At 46.0% G+C, this 20,914-nt stretch overlaps 1 protein-coding gene across 3 annotated transcripts in view; it reads right to left on the bottom strand.

Annotated features, from left to right (window-relative positions):
* The window catches only part of LOC109867783 (receptor-type tyrosine-protein phosphatase beta), a 52,326-nt gene that overhangs the window by 1,875 nt on the left and 29,537 nt on the right, over nt 1–20,914 (bottom strand). For all 3 annotated transcript variants that reach the window (XM_031801718.1, XM_031801719.1, XM_020457069.2), the window contains 23 exons: nt 15,283–15,546; nt 14,872–15,135; nt 14,489–14,613; nt 14,127–14,265; nt 13,573–13,845; nt 13,224–13,365; nt 12,588–12,724; nt 12,074–12,337; nt 11,008–11,274; nt 10,454–10,753; nt 9,988–10,263; nt 9,659–9,808; nt 9,212–9,500; nt 7,467–7,573; nt 7,221–7,326; nt 6,635–6,715; nt 4,865–4,882; nt 4,671–4,752; nt 4,105–4,195; nt 3,637–3,713; nt 2,267–2,401; nt 2,002–2,124; nt 158–321 (listed from right to left, as the gene is read on the bottom strand). In XM_031801718.1, the coding sequence (XP_031657578.1) occupies nt 158–321; nt 2,002–2,124; nt 2,267–2,401; nt 3,637–3,713; nt 4,105–4,195; nt 4,671–4,752; nt 4,865–4,882; nt 6,635–6,715; nt 7,221–7,326; nt 7,467–7,573; nt 9,212–9,500; nt 9,659–9,808; nt 9,988–10,263; nt 10,454–10,753; nt 11,008–11,274; nt 12,074–12,337; nt 12,588–12,724; nt 13,224–13,365; nt 13,573–13,845; nt 14,127–14,265; nt 14,489–14,613; nt 14,872–15,135; nt 15,283–15,546 (3,874 nt within the window). The remainder of the gene's footprint in view (nt 1–157; nt 322–2,001; nt 2,125–2,266; nt 2,402–3,636; nt 3,714–4,104; nt 4,196–4,670; nt 4,753–4,864; nt 4,883–6,634; nt 6,716–7,220; nt 7,327–7,466; nt 7,574–9,211; nt 9,501–9,658; nt 9,809–9,987; nt 10,264–10,453; nt 10,754–11,007; nt 11,275–12,073; nt 12,338–12,587; nt 12,725–13,223; nt 13,366–13,572; nt 13,846–14,126; nt 14,266–14,488; nt 14,614–14,871; nt 15,136–15,282; nt 15,547–20,914) is intronic.

Below are 20,914 nucleotides of genomic sequence, written 5' to 3'. Positions count from 1 at the left end.
ATTTCTTTTGAACTGAAATTGAACTGACCTCAACCCTGGTCATTACTGCATGCTGTAGCTATAACCGTTTCTTCAGGGAAGACAATACACTATATCTCAATGTATCCTAGAGTGTTGTTTTGTGTTGAATGGGGGACCTAGGGAGTTGGGGACCCACCTGCAGTGAGCCACGGTAGCCCCAGACCCGGAGGTCCTGTTGATGTAGTCCCTGACAGTCCTGACAAACTGGATGAGTGACTGGGTGGTCTCTGGGACGCCGTGGTCAGGCCACACCGTGTAGTGGAACTGACGCACCACCCTGGAGTAGTTCAACTGGTCCTCCTGCATGGAAGACAGGACACAGCTGGAAAGAGAGACTTACTAGGGGCTGACTACACTTTTAGAAAAAACCTTAAAGGGTTCTTCAGCTGTCCCCACAGGATAACCCTTTGAAGAACAATTTTTGGTTCCATTTAGAACCCTTTCCACAGAGGGTTCTACATGGAGCCCAAAAGAGTTCTACCTGGAACAAAATCGGGTTCTTCCTGGAACCAAAAAGGGCTCTCCTATGTGGACAGCCGAAGATCCCTTTTGGAACCCTTTTTTCTAAGAGTGTACACACAGCTAGCTACTTATTCAACACCATAGTGCCCTCAAAGGACCCTGGGACTAAACACCTCCCCCTGCAACTGGATCCTGGACTTCCTGACGGGACGCCCCCAGGTGGTAAAGGTAGGTAACAACACATCCGCCACGCTGATCCTCAACACAGGGGCCCCTCAGGCGTGCGTGCTCAGCCCCCTCCTGTATTCCCTGTTCACTCATGACTGTACGGCCAGGCACGACTCCAACACCATCATTAAATTTGCCGATGACACAACAGTGGTAGGCCTAATCACCGACAACAACGAGCCCGCCTATAGGAAGGAGGTCAGAGACAGGGCCGTGTGGTGCCAGGACAACAACCTCTCCCTCAACGTGATCAAGACAAAGGAGATGATTGTGGACTACAGAAAAAGAGGACCAAACACACCCCCATTCTCATTGACGGGGCTGTAGTGGAGCAGGTTGAGAGCTTCAAGTTCCTTGATGTCCACATAACCAACAAACTAACATGGTCCAAGCACACCAAGACAGTTGTGAAGCGGACACAACAAAACCTATTCCCCCTCAGGAGATTGAAAATATGTGTCATGGGTCCTCAGATCCTCAAATGGTTCTGCAGCTGAACCATCAAGAGCCTGGTATGCCTGGTATGGCAACCGCAAGGCGCTACAGAGGGTAGTGTATATGGCCCAGTACATCACTGGGGCCAAGCTTCCTGCCATCCAGGACCTCTATACCAGGCGGTGTCAGAGGAAGGCCCTAAAAATTGTCAAAGACTCCAGCCACCCTAGTCATAGACTGTTCTCTCTGCTACCGCACGGCAAGCGCCAAGTCTAGGTCCAAGAGGCTTCTAAACAACTTCTACTCCCAAGCCATAAGACTCCTGAACATCTAGTCAAATGTCTATCCAGACTATTTGCATTGTCCCACCTCCCCTCTCCACATCACTGCCACTCTCTGTTGTCATCTATGCATAGTCACTTTAATAACTCTACCTACATGTACAAATTACCTCAACTAACCGGTGCCCCTGCACATTGACTCTGTACCGGCACACCCCTGTATATATTGTTATTTTTTACTGCTGCTCTTTAATTACTTGTTCATTTTATCTCTTATTCTTATAAATATTTTTTAAACTGCACTGTTGGTTAGGGGCTCGTAAGCATTTCACTGTATTCTGCACTTGTGACTAATAAATTTTGATTTGATTTTTGATTTGATTTACTATACTGTAGTCTGTCACATATGATACATCAAGACAGCATTAGGTGAAGACAATTATGGTCATATTTCAATATGTTAAAATCCAATCACTACTATGTATGAAACTGTATACAAGGCCAACACACAATATATAACTTTCTACATAACAACCTGGTATTTTTAAAATCAGTGAGTGTCATCCACACTCACGCTACAGATCTTGAATTCCCGGATAGTCCATTCTGGCAGCACAGATTCAGACAACATCTGAACTATGAGGTCTCCGTAATACAGAGGGTCCTGGTCGAAGGGCCAGTAGTGATCACACTTTACCTGGAAACACATGGATAATAACATTGTAATTACACTAGTAACAATGTTGTAATGACATGTTGTTTATTAGAACATGATAGCAGCTACTCCCACTGGACAACACTGGCCCGGACGAAGCAAAATGACTGCTCCTTCTACACACCCTGCCTTTCTCCACACACTGGGTCACCATGACAACATTATGGACGTTCTGCTCCCACACCATCTTCCAGAAGTCATCTTTGGTTCCAGGAAGTGGGCCCTGAGTGGCGATGTACTCCCTACGGAAGTTGTTCCCCTGAAAGAAGAAGAGATTTCATTTACATGTTGTTTTTCATCTGACCTTTATTACACTAGGAAAGTTTGGGGAGAAGATGAAAAAGCTGCTTAGGACTGTAGGCTTGTTGTAGCCTTATGCTCGACACATTTACAAAATAGCCTCCAATACCCTACTCAACAAATTGGATGCAGTCTATCACAGTGCAATCCGTTTTATCACCAAAGCCCCATATACTACCCACCATTGCGACCTGTATGCTCTCGTTGGCTGGCCCTCGCTTCATACTCGTCGCCAAACCCACTGGCTCCATGTCATCTACAAGACCCTGCTAGGTAAAGTCCCCCCTTATCTCAGCTCGCTGGTCACCATAGCATCTCCCACCTGTAGCACACGCTCCAGCAGGTATATCTCTCTAGTCACCCCCAAAACCAATTCTTTCTTTGGCCGCCTCTCCTTCCAGTTCTCTGCTGCCAATGACTGGAACGAACTACAAAAATCTCTGAAACTGGAAACACTTATCTCCCTCACTAGCTTTAAGCACCAACTGTCAGAGCAGCTCACAGATTACTGCACCTGTACATAGACCACCTATAATTTAGCCCAAACAACTACCTCTTTCCCAACTGTATTTAATTTTAATTTATTTATTTATTTTGCTCCTTTGCACCCCATTATTTTTATTTCTACTTTGCACATTCTTCCATTGCAAAACTACCATTCCAGTATTTTACTTGCTATATTGTATTTACTTTGCCATCATGGCCTTTTTTGCCTTTACCTCCCTTCTCACCTCATTTGCTCACATTGTATATAGACTTGTTTATACTGCATTATTGACTGTATGTTTGTTTTTACTCCATGTGTAACTCTGTGTCGTTTTATCTGTCGAACTGCTTTGCTTTATCTTGGCCAGGTCGCAATTGTAAATGAGAACTTGTTCTCAACTTGCCTACCTGGTTAAATAAAGGTAAAATAAAAATAAATAAAATAAATAAAAAAAGGGAGCAAAGTAAGTAGCTCATCCCAGGTATACTAACTGAGGAATAAGGCTGAGAATTAAACAATCAATCCTGCCATGACTAACTGAGTTCATGCAGTACTGTCTTTGTTCACATTATACCCCACCACCTCCAATGCTCCACCCCGACCCCAACCAACCACCTCCAGCGCCCCATCCCCGACACCACGCAACAGAGGGGATTTGACCAGAGTGGCAGTTGGTTCGGATTTGTCCGTGTGTTTGGATAACTTACAGGAATGTAGCTGGCATTGATGTAGTCAGAGCACGGATCATCATCCACATAGGACAGCTTCACACGGGTCGAATCGTCTACACAACACAGGCCGTGTACAAAGACATTGAGTTGGCATTTTAGTATGACACAGTGGATGCTGCGGGGAGGACGGCTCATAATAATGGCTGGAATGGAGTAAATGGAATGGTATCAAACACGTGTTTAATACCATGCCGTTCACTCCATTCCAGCCATAAACTCCATTCTAGCCATTATTATGACCCGTCTTCCCTCCAACAGCCTCCACTGTTATGACACATACATGACCATGTACATAATACATTTTAAAATAAGGTAAAGAGCATTACTACTGTACATGAGCCTTGCAGACAAAACTCCTTGCAGACAGTAAATAAATCTCTCAATCCCCTTGTCTTTTGTCTATGTATTTGAACCCTATGAAATAGCATGGTTTGTTTGACTCACAGGGCAGGATGTTGTTGTATCGGTTTTTCCCTCTGTTCTCTGGCAGCAGGGCTGTGTCCAGGGGCTGGTTCCTTCCTACGTCTTTCAGGTCCTTACACAGGAAGTGGCATGTTAGGGTTACCATAGATACCTACTGTACGTAAATACTGTATGCATTCCATAACATTTCACAATCAATCTACCATTTCACAACTTTAAATTAAAGGAGAGTTATCAGAAAATAAATATAAATATACACATTTCTATATTGTTTTTCTTTATTAAAGTAAAGGTAATAGGAATATTCAGATTTCATCTAAATGTACTCTAATGCTAATATTTATTTATTTTACTAGGCAAGTCAGTTAAGAACAAAATCTTATTTTCAATGACAGCCTATGTTAACCCCTTGCAGTGGGTTAACTGCATGTTCAGGGGCAGAACGACAGATTTGTACCTTGTCAGCTCGGGGACTTGCAACCTTTCGGTTACTAGTCCAACGCTCTAACCACTAAGCTACCCTGCCGCCCCAACTAATATGTGTGAACGAGATTGCCCAACTGACAGTGAATGTGATCCAGTCTTACCTCGTACTCATCCGACAGTAGGTAATTGGAGTCAGCCTGGAGTTTAATGTAGTGGGACTCAAAGTGCATGATCTTGATGGGGCTGCAGGATCAACAGATAAAACATTTTGAGCAAAACAGAGTAGAGCAAAAGACAAACCAAAAAGGACTTACAGTAATTGGGTGAAACTAATAACAAATGCATTTAAACATACCTTGAAATACGACGATTACTGGGGGGAAAAGGGAGATATATGTAAATGGCTGAAACTCATTAATGGTAATTTCTTTGTGAGTTTTTATCCTGCCAGAAAACACCTATTTTATTCTATATATATATAAAGTGGGGCAAAAAAGTATTTAGTCAGCCACCAATTGTGCAAGTTCTCCCACTTGAAAAGATGAGAGAGGCCTGTAATTTTCATCATAGGTACACTTCCACACAAATGAGAAAAAAATATCCAGAAAATCACATTGAAGGATTTTTTATTAATCTATTTGCAAATTATGGTGGAAAATAAGTATTTGGTCAATAACAAAAGTTTATCTCAATACTTTGTTACATACCCTTTGTTGGCAATGACAGAGGTCAAACGTTTTCTGTAAGTCTTCACAAGGTTTTCACACAATGTTGCTGGTATTTTGGCCAATTCCTCCATGCAGATCTCCTCTAGAGCAGTGATGTTTTGGGGCTGTTGCTGGGCAACACGGACTTTCAACTCCCTCCAAAGATTTCTATGAGGTTGAGATCTGGAGACTGGCTAGGCCACTCCAGGGCCTTGAAATGCTTCTTACAAAGCCACTCCTTTGTTGCCCGGGCGGTGTGTTTGGGATCATTGTCATGCTGAAAGACCCAGCCACTTTTCATCTTCAATGCCCTTGCTGATGGAAGGAGGTTTTCACTCAAAATCTCACGATACATGGCCCCATTCCTTCTTTCCTTTACACGGATCAGTGGTCCTGGTCCCTTTGCAGAAAAACAGCTCCAAAGCATGATGTTTCCACCCCCATGCTTCACAGTAGGTATGGTGTTCTTTGGATGCAACTCAGCATTCTTTGTCCTCCAAACACGACGAGTTGAGTTTTTACCAAAAAGTTATATTTTGGTTTCATCTGACCATACGACATTCTCCCAATCTTCTTCTGGATCATCCAAATGCTCTCTAGCAAACTTCAGACGGGCCTGGACATGTACTGGCTTAAGCAGGGGGACACGTCTGGTACTGCAGGATTTAAGTCCCTGGCGGCGTAGTGTGTTACTGATGGTAGGCTTTGTTACTTTGGTCCCAGCTCTCTGCAGATCATTGACTAGGTCCCCCCGTGTGGTTCTGGGATTTTTGCTCATCGTTCTTGTGATCATTTTGACCCCACGGGGTGAGATCTTGCGTGGAGCCCCAGATCGAGGGAGATTATCAGTGGTCTTGTATGTCTTCCATTTCCTAATAATTGCTCCCACAGTTGATTTCTTCAAACCAAGCTGCTTACCTATTGCAGATTCAGTCTTCCCAGCCTGGTGCAGATCTACAATTTTGTTTCTGGTGTCCTTTGACAGCTCTTTGGTCTTGGCCATAGTGGAGTTTGGAGTGTGACTGTTTGAGGTTGTGGACAGGTGTCTTTTATACTGATAACAAGTTGAAACAGGTGCCATTAATACAGGTAACGAGTGGAGGACAGAGGAGCCTCTTAAAGAAGAAGTTACAGGTCTGTGAGAGCCAGAAATCTTGCTTGTTTGTAGGTGACCAAATACTTATTTTCCACCATAATTTGCAAATAAATTCATTAAAAATCCTACAATGTGATTTTCTGGATTTCTTTTCTCATTTTGTCTGTCATAGTTGAAGTGTACCTATGATGAAAATTACAGGCCTCTCATCTTTTTAAGTGGGAGAACTTGCACAATTGGTGGCTGACTAAATACTTTTTTGCCCCACTGTATAATACATAAAACCCCAATAGAACTGATCACATATGGCCTCTCATCTTACCCCCTGACGCCCATGTGCACTCCTGAGGTGGGCCTCTCTCTCCTCATGCTCATTCGGACCACTGGCCCCTCCTGCACACTCCTGTAATCACAGTTTGGATGTCAGCATACAGGTGTAGTATGTAGAGTGCAAGCTAGAATGTAGTGTACATGACTAGATGGAACTATATTCCACATCAGGTAACTGAAGCAAGCAGTGGAATCAGATTGAATAAACAGATAAAAATACACCTTACAGAACAGCGGGGACTGTGAAGAGAGACACACACACAGGCACAGACACACATGATAAGACACACACTCTACACACACGTACACATGGATTTGGTATTGTAGATATGTGGTAGTAGAGTAGCGGCCTGAGGGAACACACTTAATGTGATGTGAAAAGTGTTATGAAATGCAATAAGTTCAATTGTATATAACTGCCTTAATGTTGCTGGACCCCAGGAAGAGTAGCTGCTGCCTTGGCAGGAACTAATGGGATCCATAATAAATACAAAATACAAATTCAGGCCAAGCCAGGGACATGCTAGTATGCAGCGTATAGGTCAAAGTATATGAGGCAGGGAGGGCCAGGAACTGACACTTTGCGAGCCTTCTGTCTGCAGATGAGCAGTGCAGTGACTCCCACCATCATGGCAATGAGGAACATACTGGCACTGATGCCCTCGATCACACCGCTCAGGGGCTCTGTGAGAGGAAGAAGCAACCAATCAATGGTGTTTCTCACAGAGGACCCATCACTCACCAGCATTTCTAATTAGCTACCAATCAAACATCAGCATCACACACCATAAACCAATCAGAGTGGTCTGTGAAAAGTGTCCCACCTGCTTCTGTTACCAGGGGAAGGGACAGGTAAGTGTCTGTGTAGAGGGGTGGGTTGTATCTGCTCTGCTCCTCGTCAAAGAGCTGGGTGAACGCACGCACACTGAGCCTAGAGAGAAGAGAGAGACAACCATGACATCTCATTATCGTCCCACTGCATGACAATAACAGAGTTGAATTACAGGTCACATTTTATTTAGATAGTCCCATATAGATGATCTACAGATGGTCTTACTATTAACAAACTATCTGTTGATAATCAAATGCTTGCTAAGATTACGGTTAGGATTAGGTTTAGAATGAGGGTTAGGGCTACGGTTAGGATTAGGTTTAGAATGAGGGTTAGGGCTACGGTTAGGGTTAGGTTTAGAATGAGGGTTAAGGGCTACGGTTAGGGTTAGGTTTAGAATGAGGGTTAGGGCTACGGTTAGGATTAGGTTTAGAATGAGGGTTAGGGCTACGGTTAGGTTTAGAATGAGGGTTAGGGCTACGGTTAGGGTTAGGTTTAGAATGAGGGTTAGGGCTACGGTTAGGGTTAGGTTTAGAATGAGGGTTAGGGTTAGGTTTAGAATGAGGGTTAGGGCTACGGTTAGGGTTAGGTTTAGAATGAGGGTTAGGGCTACGGTTAGGATTAGGATTAGGTTTAGAATGAGGGTTAGGGCTACGGTTAGGGTTAGGTTTAGAATGAGGGTTAGGGCTACGGTTAGGGTTAGGTTTAGAATGAGGGTTAGGGCTACGGTTAGGGTTAGGTTTAGAATGAGGGTTAGGGCTACGGTTAGGGTTAGGTTTAGAATGAGGGTTAGGGCTACGGTTAGGGTTAGGTTTAGAATGAGGGTTAGGGCTACGGTTAGGGTTAGGTTTAGAATGAGGGTTAGGGCTACGGTTAGGGTTAGGTTTAGAATGAGGGTTAGGGCTACGGTTAGGGTTAGGTTTAGAATGAGGGTTAGGGCTACGGTTAGGGTTAGGTTTAGAATGAGGGTTAGGGCTACGGTTAGGATTAGGATTAGGTTTAGAATGAGGGTTAGGACTACGGTTAGGGTTAGGTTTAGAATGAGGGTTAGGGCTACGGTTAGGGTTAGGTTTAGAATGAGGGTTAGGGCTACGGTTAGGGTTAGGTTTAGAATGAGGGTTAGGGCTACGGTTAGGGTTAGGTTTAGAATGAGGGTTAGGGCTACGGTTAGGGTTAGGTTTGTTAGTTGAAATGTTGTTGAGTTATTGAACATCTACTGAAAATCTGCATACCAACTACTTGGAACTATCCAATTCGATCAACTACAGATAAAGGAACATTTCACTATTAACCTTTATTTAACTGGGCAAGTCAGTTAACAAGAAATTCTTATTTACAATGACGGCCTACCCCGGCCAACCCCTGGCCAGACACTGGACGACGCTGGGCCAATTGTGCCCTGCCCTATAGGACTACCAATCACAGCCGGTTGTGATACAGCCTGGAATCGAACCAGGGTCTGTAGTGACTCCTCTAGCACTGAGATGCAGTGCCTTAGACCGCTGCGGCACTTGGGAGAAGCGGTCTAACATCTAGCTGTCCAGCAGCGGTATGACATCATCATACACAACAGGGAGAAATCCTGCTGGCAGAAATCTAGCTGTCCAGCAGCGGTATGACATCATCATACACAACAGGGAGAAATCCTGCTGGCAGAAATCAGCAACAAAGAAACTACAGATCTGCCCAGACTGCGGGAGAATACTTGATTGATTTGGGAGGAACCCTGTACTCTACCTGTATGCAGTTTTGGGTTTTAGTGGGCCATCACAGAATGGGTTGTGGTCTCTGTGTGTGTCTGGGTTCTGCTCCTTGTCCTGGGCCTGTAGGTGGTCACAGCCACCCCCGAGGGTGTCCATGCCTGTACCCAGGCTGATCTCAAAGCTCTGAGTCCCGCTGTCTCCTGGCCCCTCAGTGCAGCGGCTAGGGAAGTAGCTGGTCTGGTAGGCCTTGATGGAACTGTTGGATTTGTAGTCCAGATAAGAGGGCAGAGGGTGGTGCTGCTCTGGTTGAAGGTTTCCATCGTCTGGAGGGAGAAAACACACATATGAGGAGGTTTAGTAACAGACTCAGACCTATTGCTGTGGAAAGTCCTTTTGAGGGAGAATAAACATCATCCACCCATCCATCCACTGACATACTGACACTTGTACAATGTTTGTTCTAACTTCAGTCCCCTTATACCTTCAGACTCGGTCACCACCACTGTGAAGAACTTGACAGCTCCATTGACATCACTGAACCAGCTGCAGTTAAACTTGAACAATATGGTGTTTTTGGTGACAAGAGCAGCCCTGTCGTTAACCCGAGTGGTCAGGGAAGGAAGGGGTGGACCTAAAAGGATAAGTATCATGATTACAATCAGTCATGATGACTGTAGAATTACAAGAGGGACATACATACACACTGTAACAGCTAATGGCAATGACGTTGACCATATCATGTCTATCCCTGTGCTCATCATCACATGGCCACCCCGACCACATGGCAATCACAAGTCCGTCGGTACTCACGGTCGATCATGGTGACCACGCTGTCCTCGGCGGCCTCGCTGGTCATGCTGTCGGAGATGGCCTTGACGGAGACGGTGTAGCGCTTGTGTGGCTCCAGCTGGGTGATGTGGTAGAGGGTTCTGTCGCGGCCTGTCCTCTGGGAGTACACCAGGGCGTGGGAGTCCTGGAGGCACTCAATAGTGTATGAGTCAAAGTCGGCCTCCGGAGGGGCCCAGGAGCAGGAGATGGAGGTGGAGTTCTGGGGGCGGCAGTGCAGGTACTGGACACGCTCTGGCTCTATGGATGGGATAAACGATAGAGGACACCAGAGGTAAGAACAGAGATCAAAATGCCACGGTCACACTATATTCTCTCTAGTGCAGTGGTCAGAGCTGTACCGTGCACAGGATTTTGTTCCAGCCAAGCAACAACTTTAGCTACCTCGCCTCAGTCTTGCACTACTTGAACAATGTACAGTATAGCCTACTTGTTCGAATGCTCTTGTAGATGGGTGGGCTGTAGGCAGAGCTCCCACCACCACCAACACCACCACCAGCCCCACTGACGGTACGCAGGATGAAGTTGTACAGGCGTCCTGGGTATAGCCCCTTCAGAATGCGGCTCCCGGAGGTCCGGGTGTGGTAGGGGTTGAATACAGACAGGTGGTCCCTGGGGGCCCACTGCAGGTCAAAGTCGTCATAGTCGCTGCCTGCAGGACCACTCCAGGTCAGCTCCAGGGAGGTGTTGGTGACTCCACCAAATGATACAGAGGTAGGGGGTCTGGGGGCTGAGGAGGAGAAGATGGACACACAAAGGAAGGCAGATCAGCAACTTCAAGCAAATACTGTCAAACCCAGGCTCTATTTTACCTTAAAAACGACCCTCAAAACTGATTTTAGAATAGTGTATGTCGTAATTGTGTTGGAAACCATGTGTTTGACGTATCTGATACCATTCCACTAATTCCACAAGCCCATTCTCCCCAATTAAGGTGCATGTGCAATGTCCTTTAAATAAACATGACTTGTCCTAATGTCTTACCGGTACGTCCATGAGCGGTGGCCCTGTTGGTGAGCTCTCCGCTGCGTGTGAGGATGACAGCATGGTAGAGACGCCCGGGGATCAGCGTGGGGAAGACGTGCTCCATGGCGTCTGGCCCTAATGTCTCCTCTGCCTGCTGGGAGCCATCTGGGTTGTAGAGGGAGAGCAGGTAGCCATTTAGCTCCCCCACCGCCCGCTTCCATGACACCCACAACATCTCCGACTGGTTACGACTCTGTGCCTGGAGGGAGGTCACTGCAGCCGGGACTGAAGAGGCGGAACGGACAATTGGACAGTGTCAAATCATGATGTAAAGTCAGTGAGACATACAGTTAGTTCTCCAGTTAGTTCTCCAGTTAGTTCTCCAGTTAGTTCTCCAGTTGGTTCTCCAGTTGGTTCTCTAGTTAGTTCTCTAGTTAGTTCTCCAGTTAGTTCTCTAGTTAGTTATTTGTTACCACGTCATTTCTGTGAGAGAAACACATTATGCATTATGTTTTGAGGACATTCAGTAGTGATCCAAATCAATTTCTCAAGTACTGCCCAACCCTTCTCATACCCCTGCCCACAGCATCTCAGGAACCCCCAACCCTTCTCATACCCCTGCCCACAGCATCTCAGTACCCCCCAACCCTTCTCATACCCCTGCCCACAGCATCTCAGTACCCCCCAACCCTTCTCATACCCCTGCCCACAGCATCTCAGTACCCCCCAACCCTTCTCATACCCCTGCCCACAGCATCTCAGTACCCCCCAACCCTTCTCATACCCCTGCCCACAGCATCTCAGGAACCCCCAACCCTTCTCATACCCCTGCCCACAGCATCTCAGTACCCCCCAACCCTTCTCATACCCCTGCCCACAGCATCTCAGTACCCCCCAACCCTTCTCATACCCCTGCCCACAGCATCTCAGTACCCCACAACCCTTCTCATACCCCTGCCCACAGCATCTCAGTACCCCCCAACCCTTCTCATACCCCTGCCCACAGCATCTCAGGAACCCCCAACCCTTCCCATACCGCTGCCCACAACATCTCAGTACCCCAGGAGCAGTACAGCTCACTCACTAGTCCTGGCCCAGATAGCTGAGTCGTTGGTCTGCTCCCCGCTGCGTGTTAACACCACCATCCTGTAGGGGGCACCAGGCCTCAGGCCCTGGAAGGAGACCTGCAGTGTGCTGGGCTGGCCGCTACGCCGGTCGTACAGCGTGTCATCTCCGTTGTACAGGTAGAGGTCGTAACCTTCGAACTCTCCCTGCGGGGGAGACCAGTGGAAGGACAGGCTGCTGCTGCTGTTGGCCTGGATGGAGAGGTCACTGACCGCCGCCGGACCTGGGAGCACAACACTACTCAGGTCCACATATATCTTCCTTCCATATTGCCTCTATACATCTTCACAGTGACTCTGATTCTCTATTCCCTGTTTTACTAAGACTTCCTGTATGATTTGTGTAATCTTACAATAAAGCCTACATAACCGATTGCTCTCCAGGAGGAGGCTTGGACAACCTGCACTACACATATTAATACCCCTTGACGAACTTGTGTGGGACATAGTGAAGATGAATCCATGAAGTCTTACGTGTACGTGCTTCAGCGGTGACGCCCTCGCTGTGGACCCCTCCGCTGGTGGTGTAAACCAGGACGCGGTACCTCTTCCCTGGGGTGAGGCCTTCGAAGCGATGCTGGAGCGGCATGGAGCCGGAGGATGCCTGGGAGCTGTTGGTTACGAAAATGAGTACTGTGTTGTCTGTGCATTATATTTGTTACACTTTTTTAGGCACCATTTTGTTACTGCAATTGAACCAATGGAATAGTCCCAAAATGGCAAACACTGCCCATCTGGCCCAAGAGGTAGGAGGCTTAATCAAGCCTCAAAGTATTGACCGTTTGAATCTGGGTGTGTTGGTGAACCCAGGTGTGTTGGTGAACCCAGGTGTGTTGGTGAACTCAGGTGTGTTGGTGAACCCAGGTGTGTTGGTGATCCCAGGTGTTGGTGAACCCAGGTGTTGGTTACCTGTTGGTGACCAGGTGTGTTGGTGAACCCAGGTGTTGGTGAATCCAGGTGTGTTGGTTACCTGTTGGTGACCAGGTGTGTTGGTGAACCCAGGTGTTGGTGAACCCAGGTGTGTTGGTTACCTGTTGGTGACCAGGTGTGTTTGTGAACTCAGGTGTGTTGGTGAACCCAGGTGTTGGTGAACCCAGGTGTGTTGGTTACCTGTTGGTGACCAGGTGTCCCCTGTCGTCCAGGAGCTGCAGGCTGTATCCGTCTGCCACGCCCCGGGCCTCCTGCCAGCTCACCTGTATAGTGCAGGTGGTGTGTCTGTTGTCAGCCTGCAGCCCCGTCACTGCAGAAGGGACTGAAGGGAGAGGGGACACAGAATTAGATAGAGCACACTATCATACAGTATTGTATCTCCATGTAGGGGACAATGTCACACATCATTACACCAGCCAATCACTATCTGTTAATTACCCTTCAAAAGTTGATGTGCCAATGCACTGCTTATGAATGCAGTATGTATGGGTTATGAACGTGTTATGAAGTCCTTATCTAGCCTCCTCACCGGTGCGTCCGCTGGCCGTGTTGTTATTCAACAGTATGCCACTGATAGATCTAATGGTCACACTGTACAGCTGCCCAGGCTGCAAGGAGCTGAACCCTAGTTCATTCTGGTGTTTGGGTACGGGCCGCGTCTCCAGCCTGCGTGCCTCTGGTCCACCCAGCAATAGGGACACGGAGTAGCTGTCCACATCACCCTGCCCCGGGGTCCAGCTGATTTTCAGACTGCTGCTCTGGCCATTGTTACTCACGTGGATATTCTTGACTTTGCTGGGGACTGCAGACAGGAGGAGAAACGAAAAGAGGGAGAAATAGCAGGAGAGGGAGAAAGAGGGGTGGAAGTGGGACGGACATTGTTGTTAGTTTATGTTTTGTTTGTGTTAGATTCTGTGGCATTTTGTTCTATTTTGCTACCCCAATTCAATGGAGAAGTTCCAAAAGTGCAAACAAATTCTGCCCATCGGGCACCCCAGGCAGACTTGAATCAAACAGAAGTATTTGAAAGAAAACAAATGTAACCTAGTATTTGAACCCAGCAAGTCTGTTGTTTTGGTTTACCTGTCCTGCCCTCTATGAACTGGGCCCTCTGGTTGGGGCCGCTAAAGGTAGAAACATGGATCTTATAGAGGCGTCCCGGGGTGAGGGAGGAGAGGACACACTCCCCCACGCTGCTGCCCAGGGTGATGGGCGGGAACACCTTCATAATAATAATACATAATACATTGATTATACATGAATTATTAATACATTTTGCAAAATTCAATTAATACATTTTGCTTTTAAAAACACCCAAAGTCACAAATAGAAATAAAGCAACAATGAAATATAAAAAAATCACACAAGAAAATATGACGAATATAAAAGTACTGTAAACATGAAGACAGGCTAACCAGGTACTGGACTGGACCAGGAAGACTAACCTTCATGTCGTTGAAGAGGAGCTGCACCTGGTAGTGGTCAACGTCCCCCGGAGCAGCCAACCAGGTGACACGCAGGTCCTCCGTTCCCCGCTCAGCTAGGGCTAGTGACCTCACCGCCGCAGGGACTGTCACAGACAGATTCCAGATAGAATAGAAAAACTTTAATATTCTCAGAGAGGCTCTTCATTTTGTATACAAAGGAACAGAACGTAGGGAGACAGGTTAAAAAGAAGCATGCACAAAGAACCTGTTTCACCACAACTAGTTATTACCTGAATGTAGCTAGCCAAATTATTATTACAGACAAATACCACTCTTGTATCCACATATTGTACATTGAAACAACAGAAGAGATATAACAGATTACTATTCGTATCACTCACAGGTCCTTCCATCCGTAGACACGCTGGTCTCATACTTCCCGCTCCAGGTGCTGACGATGACAGTGTACAGCCTCCCGGGCACCAGGCCGTTGAACACACACTCGTTCTGGCTCTTCATAACCGTCTTGTTCTGGTGGAAGATGTTGTTGTGCTTGATGACCACCTGGTAGTAGTCAAAGTCCCCAGCCGCATGGCGCCAGTATACCTTCAGGTAGTCATCCCTGGCCGAGTGGATCGCTGTGGGGTTCTGGACACTAGAGGGCTCTGGGGAGAGGAATTCAATTGAATTGAACTTTGAGACATTGACCAGTGTATTATCATGTCTAACTAGACACTTCATGACTAAAACCACGAAATGGAAAACTGAAGCAGAGGAGCCCCATTTCAGACAGACAGACATGGTAGACCTACGTGTGCGTTCCTGTACGATGGTGTGATTCTCATAGGCACCACTCCTGGAGGTGATGGAGATGTTATAGAGCCGTCCAGACACCAGGGACTTGAACACACACTCTGGGCTGGATTTGGACACGGCCAGGGTGTGGACCGTCTTCTCCTGGTCCCCCAGAGTGACCAGATAACTGTCCACGTCACCTTTGGCCGGACGCCATGACACGCTGAGGAAGTCCATACGACCGTTGTTGCTGACCGTCACCTCGCCTACGGCAGCAGGGACTGGAAGACAGAGAGAGAGAGAGAGCGAGAGAGAGAGAGAGCGAGAGAGAGAGAGAGAGGGGAACTGAGTCAGTCATTCTGTGTATCACTGTTCATATTTGCAGCTGGGAAGCCTGAATAAAACATGTATGTGAATACAATGAAAGTAAAAACTTGGTTAATAGCTTATTTTTCTTGTAAATACTGGAACATTAACAGTTGTTCATGTTTTCTCTTCAGTAATACTGTGGGATATGTAAGGAACATAACTTAAAAGCTACAACACAACATTAAGTTGGTAGCGTGTGTTCAATGGATAGGTGACCCCAACAAGCTTGAGGCGTTCATGTGCCATTCATAAGAAAGTTATTGAAAAAAGAAAGGGCAAAGAAAGAAAGGGAGACCTAACAGAAATGGACTGAGTGTCATGAATGGAATGGAAGGTGATCGGCACTGGTCGGCTATTCAGATTATTGTGAGATGTAGGCAATGTTCCCTCAAAGTTTTTGGGGCACTGAGCAAATTTTTGGTCTTGTGAGCGGAAACTTGAACAATACAATAACAATGGAGCAAATCCCATTACATTTTCACGTGGAAATAGTTTTGATTTCTATGATATAGCCTACAGTAACCTATATGTGGTGTTCAATGCAGGCCTACATTGCATGAGACTTTTAGAAAACATTTTTAGATTATGAAGGGCTTGACATTAATGAATGATATTTTACTTGATCTGTAACACCATGGGCCAAATAGGTGACTGTAAATTGCATTGTATTGTGAGATGCAAGAAACCACTTTACAAAATATTATGAATTATTATTACCATACAGAGAATTAGATAATGTAGGCTACCCCTCTGCCTACAATCAAGCCTGTCTCAAAATACAACACTGTCCCTTGAATTAAGACAGCTTGATATGTAGCCTACACGTTTTGTGCTCTTGTAGGAAGCAGTAACTCCCCTGCTGACCTATGCTTACTCCGGCCACAAAACCTGACTCTATTGGGGAGGGTCCGGGTGGAAATCTATCCTCGGTGGCGGCTCCGGTTCGGGAAGTAGCCCCCGCTCCGCACGCAAATCCCTCCGCTTCCGTGAAACCGGACCGTGGATCATCACCGGAGGCTCTGGATTGGGAACCCCCGCTGGAGGCTCCGGACTGCGGACCGCCGCTGGAGACTCCGGACTGCGGACCGCCCCTGGAGACTCCGGACTGGAGACCGTCGCTGCAGGCTCCGGACTAGGGACCGTCGCTGGAGGCTCCGGACTGGGGACCGTCGTTGGAGGCTCCGGACTGGAGACCGTCGCTGGAGGCTCCGGACCAGGGACCGTCGCTGGAGGCTTCGTGCCATAGATTATCACTGGAGGCTCCGGGCCATGGATTATCATTGGAGGCTTCGCACCATGGATCATCACGACAGGCTCCGTGTCATGGATCATCACTAGAGGCTTCATACGTGGAGCCGGGTCTCACCGGACTGAGGAGACGTACTGGAAGCCTGGTGCGTGGAGCTCCCACAGGGCTTACCAGGCTGGGGAGACATACTGGAGGCCTGGTACGTGGAACCGGAACAGCTCTCACCGGACTGGGGAGATGCACTGGAAGCCTGGTGCATGGAGCAGGCACCGGATACACTGGGCCGTGGAGGCACGCTGGAGGTCTCCAGCGTAGCGCTGGCACAACCCGTCCTGGCTGGATGCCCACTTCCGCCCGGCAAATGCGGGGAGCTGGCACAGAGCGCACCGGCCTGTGAATGCTCACTGGAGACACAGTGCGCATCACCGCATAACACGGTGCCTCACCGGTCACATGCTCCCCACGGTGAGCACAGGGAGTTGGCTCAGGTCTAAACGCTGACTCCGACAATCTCCCCGTGTGCACCCCCAAAAACATTTTTTGGAGCTTCTGTGACCGGGTCTTGTCCCCTGCCATAATCTCCTCCCCGGTCCAGCTCATCCTCCAAGTTGGCGCACGCTGCTTGGTCTTTTTGTGGTGGGTAATTCTGTCACGTTCACTGTCTTCAAACTCCCTGTCATAGATGAGCCAAGGCACAGCGTGCATGTAATTCCACATATTTAATGAAGTGAAACCTTCACAAAAAAACAGGTTAACAGAAACCGAACATGACGCAATTGTGGCGCACACAAACACACACAGAAAATAAATAATTACCCACAAGGACAGGTGAGAAAAAGGCTGTCTAAGTATGATTCCCAATCAGAGACAACAATAGACAGCTGCCTCTGATTGGGAACCATACCCGGCCAACAAAGAAACAGACAAACTAGAATGCCCACCCAAATCACACCCTGACCTAACCAAATAGAGAAATAAAAAGGCTCTAAGGTCAGGGAGTGACAGTAACACTAGATATTTTAACATTAAAGTTAAGGAACTGCTTGCCTCAACCTTGATTCAGTGTCATTTTGATTATGCCTGCTCTGCTTGGTATAATGGGCTATCAAAAAAGCTGCAAAAGATAATGCAGGTCATGCAAAATAATGTTATCAGGTATATGCTGAATGCCACCACTAGGACCTACATAGGGGTACAGGAGTTCCGGGAGGTGGGCTTGTTGCCTTTGGAGTCCAGAGTGGACCATCTTAAATTTAATCATATGTTTGAGATCTTAAATGATCGTGCCCCAGGTTACATGAAAAACCACATTGATATGGTCTATAACCAACACAGTCACAATACCAGAGCTAGTGTTATGTCTTGTGAAATCCCAGGAGTAAACAGTACTGCGAGGAGCACATTTTTCCATACAGGCATTTGTCTATGGAATAGCCTTCCCTTGGAGATCAAGCAAATAAAAAGTAAAAATAGCTTTAAAAAGCAGGTAAAGTTTTTCATTTGGACAAAGTTGTCTAAGTAAGAGAAACCACTCCACGGCCCCTTGTGCCCCTACTGCTGGTCAGATGTATTATTTGAAGGATCGGTATGATGTGCAATTTATAGATTATTTGAATGTGAAATGAAAATGATTGATTTTTAAGTTTAGGGTGAAGTGCAGAGAATAGTGCCACTTTTTAGGATGCCAATATAAATGAATGTATTTATGGTTCTTTGTAATTTTGTCTCGTCTTTTAATCATTATATGTGTTTTTGTTTTTACCATCGAGGACCACTTTGGAAACAAGCGTTTTAATTAATACTTTCAGGTGATATACTCTGGGTCCAAATGGTGCATTTTGCTGTATATGTCTGTTGCCCAAAACAAAATAATTGGGCTAATAACTCACTAACTAGCAAAGAATATCAACAAATGTGAACTGATCTGAAAAGCGCATTCACTCACAGGTGATTGAAACACCACTTGTGGTCTACCCCCGCCAATAAAATTGTACTCCATTGGCTCCGGCTCTGACTACAATAAAATCACAGACTAAATGTTGCAAAGTTAGATTTGTTTTCATTTGTTGCATTGAAAAGGGGCTGATATAATGTTGATTTGATCACAGAAAAAATGTTGATCTGTATAGTGCAAAGTAATGGGGCAAACTCAGTGAAGCTCAATCTCTTGCATCTCTGCACAGCCTGCCATTTCTTCTGCCCGGCAGTGTTTGGAGGAGGAGCGCGGCCACGCACGTGTGCAGTTTAGAGGGAACATTGGGTGTAGACCTATATCATTGGTTAGGCCTACCCTACAGCTGTGTCGACTAATAATTGTTGTGATGCCATAATAGGTATGCACATAGAATTAGAATTTTCAAGGGATTCTAACTCTAAGGATATACATTTTCATTGACTATCATGTGTTCAAAATAAAATAATGTCATAATTGTAATTCTCATGATAGGTTCCAACTGTTGTGTTGGAGTGCAGATTAGGCTACTCATAAAAGACATGAAGCAAATGGATGATCCAACAAATGGAAGATCCAACAAATGGATGATCCAACAAATGGATGATCCAACAAATGGATGATCCAACAAATGGATGATCAAACCGTTTGAATTATTTGCCATTTCATCTCTTGAATAAGTCAGTTCCATCTACAGTGCATTCGGAAAGTATTCAGACCATTTGACTTTTTCCACATTTTGTTGGTTACAGCCTTATTTTAAAATGGATGATTAAATTCATGTTTTTCCTCATAACTACAAACACAATAACCCATAATGACAAATTCCACAAATGAACTTTTAACAAGGCACACCTGTTAATTGAAATGCATTCCAGGTGACTACCTCATGAAGCTGGTTGAGAGAATGACAAGAGTGTGCAAAGCTGTCACAATGGCAAGGGGTGGCTACTGAAGAATCTCAAATATAAATATATTTTGATTTGTTTAACAGTTTTTGGGTTACTAAATGATTCCATATGTGTTATTTCATAGTTGTGATGTCTTCACTATTATTCTACAATGTAGTAAATAGTAAAATAAAGAAAAACCCTGGAATGAGTAGGTGTGTCCAAACTTTTGACTGGTACTGTATATTGCATTGATTGATTTGCCTCACCGGGTTGTCCACATACAAGACAGTCATCATGGACTGTTTCTGTTTGCCTGGTCCAAAGAGACTAAAACTCCTTACTGTACTAAGAGCTTGATTTTTTTGTACAACTTATTTTAGGTTTAATTCATTATTATGTATCCGTTTTATAAGCTCTGAGCATCATCATTGTTGTGCAATTTTATGCTACAATATTTGGTACTAAAGCATGGTTTCTTTATTTTCCTTTTGAACATGGTCTTCTCCTTCCATACATTAAACATTTTTCCTAGCCACCGTGCTTCTACATCTGCATTGTTGCTGTTTGGGGTTTTAGGCTGGGTTTCTGTATAGCACTTTGTGAAATCTGCTGATGTTAAAAGGGCTTTATGAATAAATGTGATTGATTGATTGATAATCTTGTTCAGAGGCAGTCCAACAAGTCTCAGAATGAGGTTCTCCTAAGAGAGAAGGTAACGCTGATGGGGAAGGCCATCAAAGTCCTCAAGAGTGACCAGGACACCATGATGGCCAGAAGAAACAGCAGAATGATGAGGAGCTGCAGAAGAATAGCCAATGGAAGCAGGAGAATGACAACCAGCATCTTTGTGTGGTCATTAGAAGGCTGGAGGACAAGGTGGACTTGGAGACCAAGGCACTCTGGACAGAGGTGAGGAGACTGGAAGAGTTCATTGAGGCAGTGCGATGACATTTCAAACATAACTGAATGATAAGTCGCGTTTATTTGACATTGGAAAAAGTTTATCCAACACTGCTGAACTAAACTTTGAGACAATCGAAAGTGTGCTAGATGAATCAAACAGCTGATTAGTCCTATGCCAGGTAACGGTATTGTCTTTTATCGATGGCTGTTATGATATTGTTTAGGACCTTGAGCATGGCTGAGGTGTACCCATGACCAGCTCGGAAACCAGATTGCATAGCGGA

The sequence above is a fragment of the Oncorhynchus kisutch genome, linkage group LG22 (genome assembly GCF_002021735.2).
Source record: "Oncorhynchus kisutch isolate 150728-3 linkage group LG22, Okis_V2, whole genome shotgun sequence".
In the NCBI taxonomy this organism is placed as follows: domain Eukaryota; kingdom Metazoa; phylum Chordata; class Actinopteri; order Salmoniformes; family Salmonidae; genus Oncorhynchus; species Oncorhynchus kisutch.
Note: the sequence above shows the minus strand (reverse complement) of the source record. Positions and strands in the feature narration are given on the sequence as shown.